The following is a 12,001-nucleotide window of genomic DNA, read 5'->3' on the forward strand; positions in this document are numbered from 1 at the left end:
TTTAAGCGTCCATTTAAGCGGGGGAGTGGTGGAGTCTTCTGTGAAGGTAGACCAGCACATGATTTGCATTGCCACAGAGACACTGGGAAAAGCCTGTAAAACCCAGAGGAATGCATGCGTATGGGCAGTCTGGGGCACGTAGATGTCAACGTGTCCAGAGATAAAGCGGTCAGCATGTGCTAGGGCACCGGGTGTGAGCAGATAGTGGTGGGATCGTGGGTATGTGAGGGGAGGAGACGTTGCATGGGGTTAAGCGCCAGGTTAGGAGGAGAGTTTAGGTGTCCTGTTAAAAATGACAGTCAGCTGGGCATGGTGGTGTGCACCTGTGGTCCCAGCTATTCAGGAGGCTGAGGCTGGAAGATTGCTTGAACCCAGGGATTTGAGGCTGCAGTGAACCATGATCACACCACTGCACTCCAGCCAGAGCAACAGATGAGATCCTGTCTCAAAAAAAGTGAGAGTCTGTTCCCATGATCAGTTTGGATTTCTCAGGCTCTTGGAGCTAGAGGCAGGGAGGACAAGGTAGGAAGTATTGCAGATAAGATGTAATTAGAGATAAGGCTGGTGTGGCAGTGAGGTTGGAAAGTGGTTGTATGGTGATTCCTAAGGATAGGATCCAGGGCCTCCTTGGTATCTGCCCATTGCTTTGCAAATCTTCCCTCTTCAAGGCCAGAAAGGATTGCTTGTAAAGTGTACTCAGAAGTAGCCCTAGATTCCTGCTTTCCCAAACAGCCTCTGGAAAGACCAAGTTTCTTGGAGTGAGAGATTCATATTTCCCTTTGTAGGCAAAAATTGCATGAAGAAGGCGGGCGCGGTGGCTCGCACATGTAATCCCAGCACTTTGGGTGGCTGAGGTGGATGGATCACTTGAGGGAGGCCAGGCGTTTGAGACCAGCCTGGGCAACGTGGCAAAATCCCGTTGCTACTAAAAATGCAAAAATTAACCGGGTGTGGTGGCAAGCACCTGTAATCCCAGTTACTTGACTGGCTGAGGCACGAGAATAGCTTGAACCTGAGAGGTAGAGGTTGCAGTGAGCTGAGGTCGCACTGCTGTACTCCAGTCTGGGTGACACAGCGAGATTCCATCTCAAAAAAAATTTTTTTTTAAATGTTCCTTTCAAATGAATGAATAAATAATAACCCTCCAAAAAAATTGCAGCAAGAAAAGAGGCAGCTACCACAACTCATTTCCTGAAAATTTGCTTTGGTGGTTGGCATGTTTTTTGAGCAAAGTGTAACCTATCAGCCTTACCCCCACGGGATGGAGTGGGGTAGAGGGGGCGTTTAAGCCTGTTAGAGCCAGGGCCAGAAGGAGCCCTCGAGCAATTTGGTGACTTGTGCCCTTCTGTCCTATGTTTAGATAATGCTCTAATGTGTCTCCCCCTGAAAATTTCTCTAATTTTGCATTTTTCTCCTGTGGAAAATGTGGAATGTAGGGGAGCTATGAAGACTAGTGTGTTTCTAAATGCTTCAGACAGAGCTGCCCACCACAGTTCGCGCCCTTTGGTACATGCCTCTTTTAACCTTTGGAACTGGGCCACAGGCTGTTATGTATAATGGCAAGGTTAGACCCTTTAGGGGAGCACTGAAGGAGCACCACCTGGTGAATGAGGAGGGATAGTCCATGGCCATACCAGGAAGGATGGAGGAAGCATTTGGGGTGCAGGAGGCATAAGGGACATGGAGCTGGAGGCTGGGTGGCCTCTGAAGCATAGTTGAGCTCTGCACATGCCAGCAGACTAGAAGCAGGAAAACACACAAGTTCAAGCTGGCTTTTCATATATTGTGTATAAAAACATCAGATGCAGGATGAGTATGCTGGGATTGCCAGGGGCTGACTGGAGTGTTGCTGGGAAGGAGCCTCAGCTCCGCTCCAGATCCTCCACCAGGTAGGACTGGGTCTCCCTTAGGGCCTGGAGGAGCAAGTCCTTGCAGGTCCAGTTCCAGGCTGGCGTGAAGCTGAAGAGCTTCCGCATCTTGCTTGGGTTGGTGGACTCGGCCCGCACTTCCTGGTACTGCTCATCCTTCAGGACCTTCCCGTACAAGGCATCCAGCAGCCCCTCAACGTCTGTGACCCTTGTGATAAGCGCAGCCCGGTGCTGGTCTATAAAGTGCAGGCCTGGGGGTGGGAGGAGAACGTGAGCCAGCAGCCAGGGTGTGGGGCCTGTCCCTGCTGAACTTGAGTTCTTCAGGAATTCCTCTGCAAGCCTAGGGGCCGGGGCTTTATGGGGCGGCCCAAGAGGACCCCACATGCAGTGGGATGAGGGTAATATTGTCTCCCTTCCCCGGCAGGGTGTGGGCTGGTGGGTGGGGTGCGCAGGGTTGCCAAGCCATGCCCTGCCCTGCCCTAGTTGCGGGAGCACAGATGCAGGCTGTGCGGGAGTACAGTGGGGCCGGGCTGGGTGTGGAGGCCTCACCTGGCTTGGCTGCCGACTGAGGAGGGGCCTGGATCCCAGCTGGCGCAGCTCCAGAGCCTGAAAGGATATGAGCCAAGTGGTCCCCTTCCCTTCCCGCCGTGGGGCGGGGTCCTCTCGGTCAGGAGGCTGAGCGCGGGGAGTCTCTTTTCCGGTACAGGAGCTTTGTTTAGGGGTAGGAGGAACAGAAAGCGGAAGAGCCCGAGGGGTAAGTGCTGGTGTGGGTGGACGGGAACCGGGGCGGCTTACCCTGGTGCGTGGCCGCCTGCAGCTGCCCGGCCATCTCCTGCATGCCCATGTCGCGCAGCACGTTAGCGGTGAGCTCGGCGCCGTAGGTCTCCAGGTAGAAGCTGACCAGCTTGTCGGTGAGGTCCAAGGCGTCCATGGACAGCAGCGCACCCCTTGGGATGCGCCCGTAGCCCTCGCGCAGCGGCACCGACAGCAGCTTCAGCTTGAACTTCTTGAGCTCCTCGGCTGTCAGGTTCTCCAGCGCATCCAGGATGGCATCGCGCGCGCGCCCCATGGCTCCGGGATCCCCGGCCGCTGCCGCCGCTCACCCGGCTGCTGCAGCCGACCAGGAGGAAGTCAGCTCTGGGGCGGAATCTGGACTCCCCGCCTTCCTCCCACTCTGGTCTCCCGACTCCCCGCCCCAGTCCGTTGCCCTCCAGCAAAAGGCACTCCCTGACTACGCCCTTGGTCCCCGCCCACCCAGGCCTCTGGATTGGGGCCCCAGGCCTTCGGGGACGTCAGGATCGCGCCCTCCAGCTGGCCTGTGAGGTGGGACCCGGGAGGGGACCCGCAGAGACCAGAAACCTGGGCTTGCTCTCACTGGGTTTATTGGAGCACCTAGGCTTAGGATCTCGTATTTCTAGAACCCCCAAAACCTCTGCGGCTCCCCGAACCTTAGGAGCCTCTCCCACATGTCATAGAATCTTGGAATCATGACAGCTAGAAGCATGAAACTCCCTCAATTCCACATGCTGGAGAAAAATGAGGTGTAAAAAAGGGTAGGGAGTGCAAATCTCTCTTGAGCTTCAGTTTCATTTTCTACCACATGGGAATGATAACCCTCAGGTGCTTATAAAGATTCCAGCATAACATGGCCAACCCCATGGCTCCCGAAACCTTGCCAGATGCTTCCTAGGGGAGCCAGAATTTGATCCCAAGAGCTGAATTTCTTGGGAAGTGATGACAACAGCTATTGGTTGAGAACATTCTCAACTGGAGGGAGCATCCTGGGTAGAGAGTCAGCCACTGTGGGCCCAGGGGCTTGGGATAGCATTGGAACCTGTGCTGTGCCAAAAATTCTTCCTTTTTTTTTCTCTTTTCTTTTAGAGACAGCGTCTCACTGTGTTGCCCAGGCTGGAATGCAGTGGCGCCACCATTGCTCCCTGCAGCTTTGAACTCCTGGGCTCAAGCAATCCTCCTGCTTCACCTCCCAAAATACTGAGATTATGGGCACCAGGCACGGTGGCCCGCCCTCAATTTGTTCCTAACGTGGCTGGGGAGGTCTGCTGGTCTGACCTCTGTGGGCCTCCCTGGCCTTGTCTTACGCCACGCCCTGCTTTCCCTCCATCTCTGAGCTGTGGCCACGCTGGTCTCTCAGTTTCTCAAGCGTGTCAGCCTCCTTTTACCTCTCCAAGCCTTTGCACGTGCTGTTCCCTCAGCCTTGAAATCTCTTCCCTCTTTGCCTGAGAAACTTTAGGCCTCAAGTTAAATGTCACTTCCTCTGGGAGACCAGGCTTAGAGCTTTTCCCAGGCTAGTTCATAACATGTGCTACGTATCTGTAGCTCTCATGGCAAGTGTAACGAATCCTGTGCACTTGTTTAAAACCACTTCTCCCTGCCAGTCTGTAAATCATGCTTGTCCAGATCATTGTTATCTCCTCAGCATCCAGAACAGGGCTTGACAAATAGTAGGTGCTCAATAAATGGTTCCAGAATGAATAATGAATGAATGGACCTTGTGGCTCAAGGGAGGATACCAGTAACTGCAAGTTATGCCTTATACACAAGCTCTTCAAAGAGAGGCAGCCTCCAGGAGATTAAAGACCATGAACTCGAAGCCATACAGTTCTTCGTTTGAATCCTGACTCTACTTCCCAGGGTGGGGTATTTGGAATCCTTTATTTTTCCCTCTCATCTGGGTTGTAACAATCACTGTTCCTTATAGTCATATGACCCTGACATATTATACATTTATTTACTTATTGGACATTAATCCCTCTCTAAAATGTGAGCCCTGTGAGCATCAGAGACCTTACCTGTCTTGTTCTTTGCTGAATCCCTAGCGTCAAGAATGTACCTGGAAATAGCTGGGTGTGGTGGAGGGCGCCTGTAATCCTAGCTAATAGGGAGGCTGGGGCATGAGAATCTCTTGAACCTGGGAGGCAGAGGCTACAGTGAGCCGAGATTGCACCACTGCACTCCAGCCTGGGTGACAGAGCTAGATCCCATCTTAAAAAAAAAAAAAAAAAAAATATCTATAACACAGTAGGTGCTGAGTAAAGATTTGCTGAGTGAAGGAATGAATGAGGCTGTGATACCTGCAGCATGTTGTATTCAAAAGCTTCCAGCATGGCTGGGTGCGGTGACTCATCATGCCTGTAATCTCAGTGGTTTGGGGCCTGTAATCTCAGTGATTTGGGAGGCTGAGGCTGGAGAGTCACTTGAGCCCAGGAGGTTGAGGGTGCAGTGAGCTATGATTGTGCCACTCGGCAACAGAGACCTTGTCTCAAAAACAAGACAAACAAAAAACCAGGATGGGCCGGGCACAGTAACTCATGCCTGTAATCCCAGTATTTTGGGAGGGCGAGGTGGGTGGAGGTCAGGAGTTCGAGACCAGCCTGGCCAACAGGGTGAAACCCCATCTCTACTAAAAATACAAAAATTAGCCGGGCGTGGTGGCAGGTGCCTGTAATCCCAGCTACTGGGGAGGCTGAGGCAGGAGAATCGCCTGAACCCAGGAGGTGGAGGTTGCAGTGAGCCAAGATCACACCATTGCACTCCAGCCCAGGCAACAAGAGCAAAACTCCATCTCAAACAACAACAGCAAAACAAAAACAAAAAAAACAGGATGGGGAGCAGTTCTGCTACCCTGCTGAAAGCCTTTTTGTTGTTGTTGTTTTTTCTTTTGAAGACAGGGCCTCACTCTTGCCCAGGCTGGAGTACACTGGAGGGATTGTGGCTCACTGCAACCTCGAACTCCTGGGCTCAAGCATTTCTCTCATCTCAGCCTCCCGAGTACCTGGGACTACAGGTGTGCCACCATGCCTGGCTCGTTTTTTTAAAATTTTATAGAGAATGGGTCTCCCTATGTTGTTCAGGCTGGTCTCGAACTCCTGGGCTCAGCAATCCTCCTGCCTTGGGCTCCCAACATGCTAGGATTACAGGTGTGAGCCACCGTGTTCGACCTTGCTCCCCATCCTTGTAGCGTGTAGGCTGGCGTAAGCTGTGTGCCAACATCCTCACCATGGGTGACACTTGTGGTCCAACAGCCAGTGTTCCTTGGCTCATGGATGTTTATCATGCCTTCTCACTGGCCTTTATTCTTCCAGAATCTCCATCTTCTTTTGTGCACTGTGGCCAGAAGGATACATCTTCCTAACCCACACGTATGATCCTGCCCCTGCCTGGCTCAGAGACCCCCCATGACTCCCCAGTGCCCTCAGACTCCAGTCCCAAGACCTTGGCTTGGCCTTCAAGGTCCTCACCAACCTCTTCAGCTGCCCCTTCCACCCTGCTGATCTGTGAACCTCTGCCCCTGTGGGGGCTGCTCTCTGCTTGGCCTCTTTTTCCTTGTGGTCTACTTGGTGAGTTCCCACCTGTCTTCTGATATTCATCAGGCATCATTTTTTCTTTCCTGCTTTTTTTTTTTTTCAGAGATGAGATCTCACTCTGTTGCCCAGGCTGGAGTGCAGTATGTAATCATAGCTCACTGTAGCCTCGAACTCCTGGGTTCAAGCCATCCTCCTACCTCAGCTTCCTGTGTAGCTGGAACTACAGGCACATGCCACCACGCTCAGCTAATTTTTAAATTTTTTTTGTAGAGATGAGGTCTTGCTATGTTGCCCAGGCTGATCTCCAACACCTGGGCTCAGCGATCCTCCTGCCCAGGCCTCCCAAAGCACTGGGATTACAGGTGTGAGCCAACACACCCAACCTAGGAGTCACCTCTTTTAATAAATAATAGAAATAAGCCTTTAGTCTGCAGTCTTTCACATACCTCCTTCCTTCCCTCCCTTCCTTCTTTCCTTCTTTTTTTTTCCCTTTCTCTCTCCCTCTCTTTTTTTTTGAGACAGAGTCTCGCTCTGTTGCCAGGCTGGAGTGCAGTAGCGTGATCTCGGCTCACTGCAACCTCCACCTCCCAGGTTCAAGCAATTCTCCTGCCTCAGCCTCCTGAGTAGCTGGAACTACAGGCGCGCGCTACCATGCCTAGCTAATTTTTGTATTTTTATTAGAGACGAGGTTTCACCATGCTGGCCAGGATGGTCTTGATCTCTTGACCTTGTGATCCTCCCGCCTCTGCCTCCCAAAGTGGTGGGATTACAGGCATGAGCCACCGTGCCCAGCCTCTTTCTCTCCTTCCTTCCTTTTTTCATTCCTTCCTTCCTTCCTTCCTTCCTTCCTTCCTTCCTTCCTTCCTTCCTTCCTTCCTTTTCTTTCTCTCTCTTTTTTTTTTTTGAGACAGGGTCTCAGTCTGTTGCCCAGGCTGGAATGCAATGGCATGATCATAGCTCACTACAGCCTTGACCTCCTGGGCTTAAATGATCCTCCCATCTCAGCCTCCCAAATAGCTGATACTACAGGTGCATGCCATGATGCCCAGCCAATTTTTGTAATATATATATATTTAGACAGAATCTTGCTCTGTCACCCAGGCTGGAGTGCAGTGGTGCAATGTCCCCTTACTGCAACCTCTGCCTCATGGGTTCAAGCGATTCTTGTGCTTCAGCCTCCTGAGTAACTGGGATGACAGGCGTGAGCCATCATGCCCAGCTACCTTTTGTATTTTTAATAGAGACGGGGTTTTGGCATGTTGCCCAGACTGGTCTCGAACCCCTTGGCTCAAGTAATCTTGCCTGCCTTGGCCCCCCGCCAGGTACTGGAATTACCAGCATGAGCCATCATGCCCAGCCCACGTGCATTATTTCTAAGCCTTATAGCAGTCCCTCTGAGATAGGGAATTGTGGCCCCACTTTGTAAATGAGAAGATAGGTTCAGAGAGGTGGAAGGGCTTGTCCAAGGTCACATTCCAGCACAGAGCTTGGCACAGACCCAACCTTGATAAGCCGTTGTAGAATGACACAAGAATCCTAGAATCTAGAATCATTGAAACCTGCTCTTTTCACTTTGGTAGAATTGGAAGAGCTTTGGGTGTTTGATACATTTAAAAATTATTGCCTGATTCAATCCCTACAACACAGAGCAGGGGGCCCCTTTGCCATGTAGCCTCCTGCCTGCATCTCTGGAGCCCTTGTTTGGATGGGGTGGCCTTTGCTTTAGGTAAAACAAATGTGATGCCTTTCAATGGAACCTTTGGGGCTGCAGGAAAATGCACCTACAGGAGTGTGTGTATGTGTGCGCGTGTGTGTGAGTGATGCTTCTCTCCTCCTCACACCCAGCTTCTTGGTAGAGAGGGAGGTGAGCATGTGCGTTCCTGTGAGGTGAAGCTCTCCTTGTTTCTGAGCATCACCACCCAGGGTCCTTCCTTTGGGGCCCAGCTTGGCCTTGGGATCTGACCCCTGTTATGTCCTACTGACGCACACATTCAGATGGAGATGGGGAAGCTCCTGGCTGTGACCGTCACCTGACATCACCTTAGAGCAAGTGTTAGCACTTCGGTGAGATGTCACAGGGAGGCAAGGGACAAAGGACTGGGAAAATGCAGCTGTTTCTCTCGGATAACTGGAAGCGTCCCTCCTGCAGCAGTTTTAGATTGGAGCTCGGTGAGAACAAGTGACATCTTTTGGCAGGTGCATGTGCTTTGTGAGCTGACTGCAAATTCTTTTGTTGCTTTTGTTTTTGAGACAGGGTCAGGCTCTCTTGCCCAGCCTGGAGTGTAATGGCACCCTCTCGGCTCACTGTAGCCTCAACCTCCCAAGCCCAAGCGATCCTCCCATTTCTGCCTCCCAAGCAGCTGGGACCGTAGGCATGTGCCACCATGCCTGGCTAATTTTTGTATCTTTTTTTAGAGATGGGATTTCACCATGTTGCCCAGGCTGGTCTCGAACTCCTGGGCTCAAGCAATCTTCCCGCCTCGGCCTCCCAAAGTGCTGGGATTACATGCATGAACCACCGTGCCCGGTCTGACCCTCCCCCCGTGGCAGGAAAGAGCCTCCAGTTCTCAGCCCAGGCTTACCCTTGCCCCCCTGGACAGGAGCCAGAGCAGTTGGTGGAATTAGGATGCCTGCTTCCTGGGTGTGACCCCCACCCCCGCAACAAAGTAATTCCTTGATTGCTGGAGTCAGATTGCTTCTCCTGGGGCAAGAAGGACCACAGACTGCCAGGACATTGGGCAAGTCACTTAGCCCCTGTGCCCCATGGCCTCCCTGTAGGATAGTGAAAGCATTGTTATGAGGCTGCAATGAGTTCAGAATTGTGAAGAGCTTGTGCAGTGGCTCACACCTGCAATCCCAGCACTTTGGGAGGCTGAGGCGGGTGGATCACCTGAGGTCAGGAGTTTGAGACCAGCCTGGCCAATAGGGTGAAACCTTGTATCTACTAAAAACACAAAAATTAGCTGGGTGTGTTGGCAGGTGCTTGTAATCCCAGCTACTCGGGAGGCTGAGGCAGGAGAATTGCTTGAACCCGGGAGGCGGTTCAAGCACTATACTCCAGCCTCTGAGACAAGAGTGAGACTCTGTTTCAAAACAAAATAAAATAGCTGGGTGTGCAATCCTAGCACTTTGGGAGGCCAAGGTGGGTGGATTGCCTGAGCTTGGGATTTTTAGACCAGCCTGGGCAATATGGCGAAACCCCATCTCTACTAAAACACAAAAATTAGCTGGGCGTGGTGGTGTGTGCCTGTAATCCTAGCACTTTGGGAGGCTGAGGTGGAATAATCACTTGAACTTGGGAGGCAGAGATTGCAGTGAGCTGAGGTGACAGAGTGACTCCATCTCAAAAAACAAACAAACAAGAAACGAAACAATTTCCTTGTTGCATCTTTACAGAAATCCGTAGTCTTGATACTAATCCTTACACGATTCTCATTTTATAGGTGAGAAAATCAGGTTAAGTGACTTGCCCAAGGTCACACAACAAGGAAATTCTAGTCAGGATTGGAACCTGGTAGTGGCAGTCACTGCACACTTGGGTGCCAGCACACTGTCCCTGTTTATGTGGCATATACATTTTTTCTTTTTCTTTCTTTCTTCTGGTTTTTGTTGTTGTTGTTGTTGTTGTTGTTTTGAGACTGAGTTTCGTTCTTGTTGCCCAGGATGGAGTGCAATGTCTCGATCTCAGCTCACTGCAACCTCCGCCTCCTGAGTTCAAGCAATTCTCCTGCCTCAGCCTCCCAAATAGCTGGAATTACAGGCACCAGCCACCATGTCCAGCTAATTTCATAATTTTAGTAGAGACAGGGTTTCTGTCTCTACTAAAGAAAGAAGTAGACCATGTTGGTCAGGCTGGTCTTGAACTCCTGACCTCAAGTGATCCACCCACCTTGGCCTCCCAAACAGCTGGGATTACAGGTGTGAGCCACTGCACCCAGGCTATGTGGCATATTTTTTAGTTTAATCCTCATGACAACTCTACGGGTTGGTTTTTTTTTTTCTTTCTTTTATTTTTGAGACAGGGTTCAGGCAATTCTCCTGGCTCAGCCTTTGGAGAAGCTGGGATTATGGGACTACAGGCATGAGCCACCATACTGTTTTGTTTGTTTGTCTGTTTTTGGTAGAGACGGGGGTCTCGCTGTGTTGCCCAGGTTGGTCTCGAATTTCTGGACTCAAGTGATCCTCCCACCTTGGCCTCCCAAAGTGCTGGGATTACAGGTGTGAGCCACCACACCCGGCCAGAATGGTGTTATTTATCCTTATATTGTAACTGAAGGTGCTGAGGCCCAGAGAGATAGGTGATTTTCCCTGGGAGTGCCCAGCATGAGCTCCTCAGCATTCAGGACTTGCTTCTGTAGCAGCCCTCACTGGGGCTTTCTGGCCTGTCTCTGCACGTATCCAATAACCAGGAGCTCTCACCTTCCAAGGCACTCATTGCTTGAGCTGTTGGGAAGCTTTCCCTTAGCACAAGCTGAAATCTGTCCCTAGCGAGCTCTTTAGGTCTGAGTGACCTCGTAAGGCCAGCTACACTGGTTCACCACTCCCTCCTTCCTTGCACATGGCTTCTTGCCTCTTCTTGTTCTCAGTCTGCTTAGGACAATCAATGTTCTTTCCATGGATCAGAGGTCAGTCCTTGCCTATCTGCAGGGAGGGATTGAGTTGACTATCACCCACCTGTGTTGGACACCTGACAGCAGGACTTTCAGCCCCAACTTGGCCATGATGGAAACTCCGGATGAGATTTAAGTTCTGGAAGTTGAGTTTTTTAGCCTGAGCAGCTTGTGGTTTCAGAGACCAGCTCCAGATATACCCTCTTTCAAACCCTCTTCCTATTGCTAATATAAGGCTGAGTCTGAGCCATCAAGAATGGAAGAAACCAGGGGCTTTTAGCCAGGCATGGCAGTGAACGCCTGTGGTCCCCGTTACTTGGGAGGCTGAGGTGGGAGGAGCACTTGAGCCTGGGAGATCGAGGCTGTAGTGAGCTATGATTGCGCCATTGCACTCCAGCCTGGGCGACACCGTGAGACCTCAGAGACTTAAGGACAAAGAAGGTGGGGACACAAAACTCCCCTGGATTTCTCAGTGTGCCGGTAAAGAGCGCCAGCTTTGGCTGGGTGCGGTGGCTCACGCCCGTATTCCCAGCACTTTGGGAAGCCGAGGCAGGTGGATCATGAAGCTAGGAGATTGAGACCATCCTGGCCAACATGGTGAAACCCCATCTCTACTAAAAATACAAAAAATTAGCTGGATGTGGTGGCAGGCACCTGTAGTCCCAGCTACTCGGGAGGCAGAGGTGGGAGAATGGTGTGAACTCGGGAGGCGGAGCTTGCAGTGAGCCCAGATCTTGCCACTGCACTCCAGCCTGGGGGACAAAGAGAGACCCCATCTCAAAAAAAAAAAAAAAAAGCGCCAGCTTCCTGAGCCTTTTCACATACCCCGAGAATCTGCAGTCATTTACACAGGTAATTGCTCTTATCCGGAAGAATAATAGAACTTTTCTCCTCCTAAAAGAACCAAATGGTTACAGCCTGAATGAGGGCCTAGGTTAAACAAGGTGTCAGGCAGCCTGAAGTAGCTACCTTCCTAAGCAGACCAGCAGAAGTTTGTGCTGTCACCATGCAACATGCAAGAAGGAATGAGCAGCTGGGTGCAGTGGCTCATGCCTGGAATCCCAGCACTTTGGGAGGCTGAGGCGGGTGGATCACCTGAGGTCAGAAGTTCGAGACCAGCCTGGGTGAAATGGTGAAACCCCGTCTCTACTAAAAATACAAAAATTAGCTGGGCGTGGTGGAGCGTGCCTATAATCTC

The 12,001-nt window shown here is 51.4% G+C and overlaps 1 protein-coding gene across 2 annotated transcripts; it reads right to left on the minus strand.

Moving 5' to 3' along the window:
* Positions 1-1,762: 1,762 nt before the first annotated feature.
* Positions 1,763-3,216, minus strand: PYCARD (PYD and CARD domain containing). 2 transcript variants are annotated; one of them, XM_011933633.1, is made up of 3 exons: positions 2,664-3,216; positions 2,418-2,474; positions 1,763-2,119 (listed from the first exon to the last, which is right to left on the minus strand). In XM_011933633.1, exons 1-3 carry the CDS (start codon positions 2,935-2,937, stop codon positions 1,863-1,865), a joined length of 588 nt encoding a protein of 195 aa, XP_011789023.1. In that variant the 5' UTR covers positions 2,938-3,216; the 3' UTR covers positions 1,763-1,862. The 2 variants fall into 2 exon arrangements, with proteins under 2 accessions (XP_011789023.1, XP_011789024.1); XM_011933634.1 differs by lacking the exon at positions 2,418-2,474.
* Positions 3,217-12,001: the final 8,785 nt, after the last annotated feature.

This window comes from Colobus angolensis, unplaced genomic scaffold, assembly GCF_000951035.1.
Source record: "Colobus angolensis palliatus isolate OR3802 unplaced genomic scaffold, Cang.pa_1.0 Scaffold128, whole genome shotgun sequence".
NCBI lineage: Eukaryota > Metazoa > Chordata > Mammalia > Primates > Cercopithecidae > Colobus > Colobus angolensis.

Bases quoted from the DNA above. Each gene is read 5' to 3' on its own strand.
- PYCARD (XM_011933633.1), bottom strand. From the start codon at position 2,937: ATGGGGCGCGCGCGCGATGCCATCCTGGATGCGCTGGAGAACCTGACA. The intron at 2,475-2,663 runs GTAAGCCGCCCC...ATATCCTTTCAG, and splicing joins GCAGGCGGCCACGCACCAGG to GCTCTGGAGCTGCGCCAGCT. The intron at 2,120-2,417 runs GTGAGGCCTCCA...TCCCACCCCCAG, and splicing joins TCAGTCGGCAGCCAAGCCAG to GCCTGCACTTTATAGACCAG.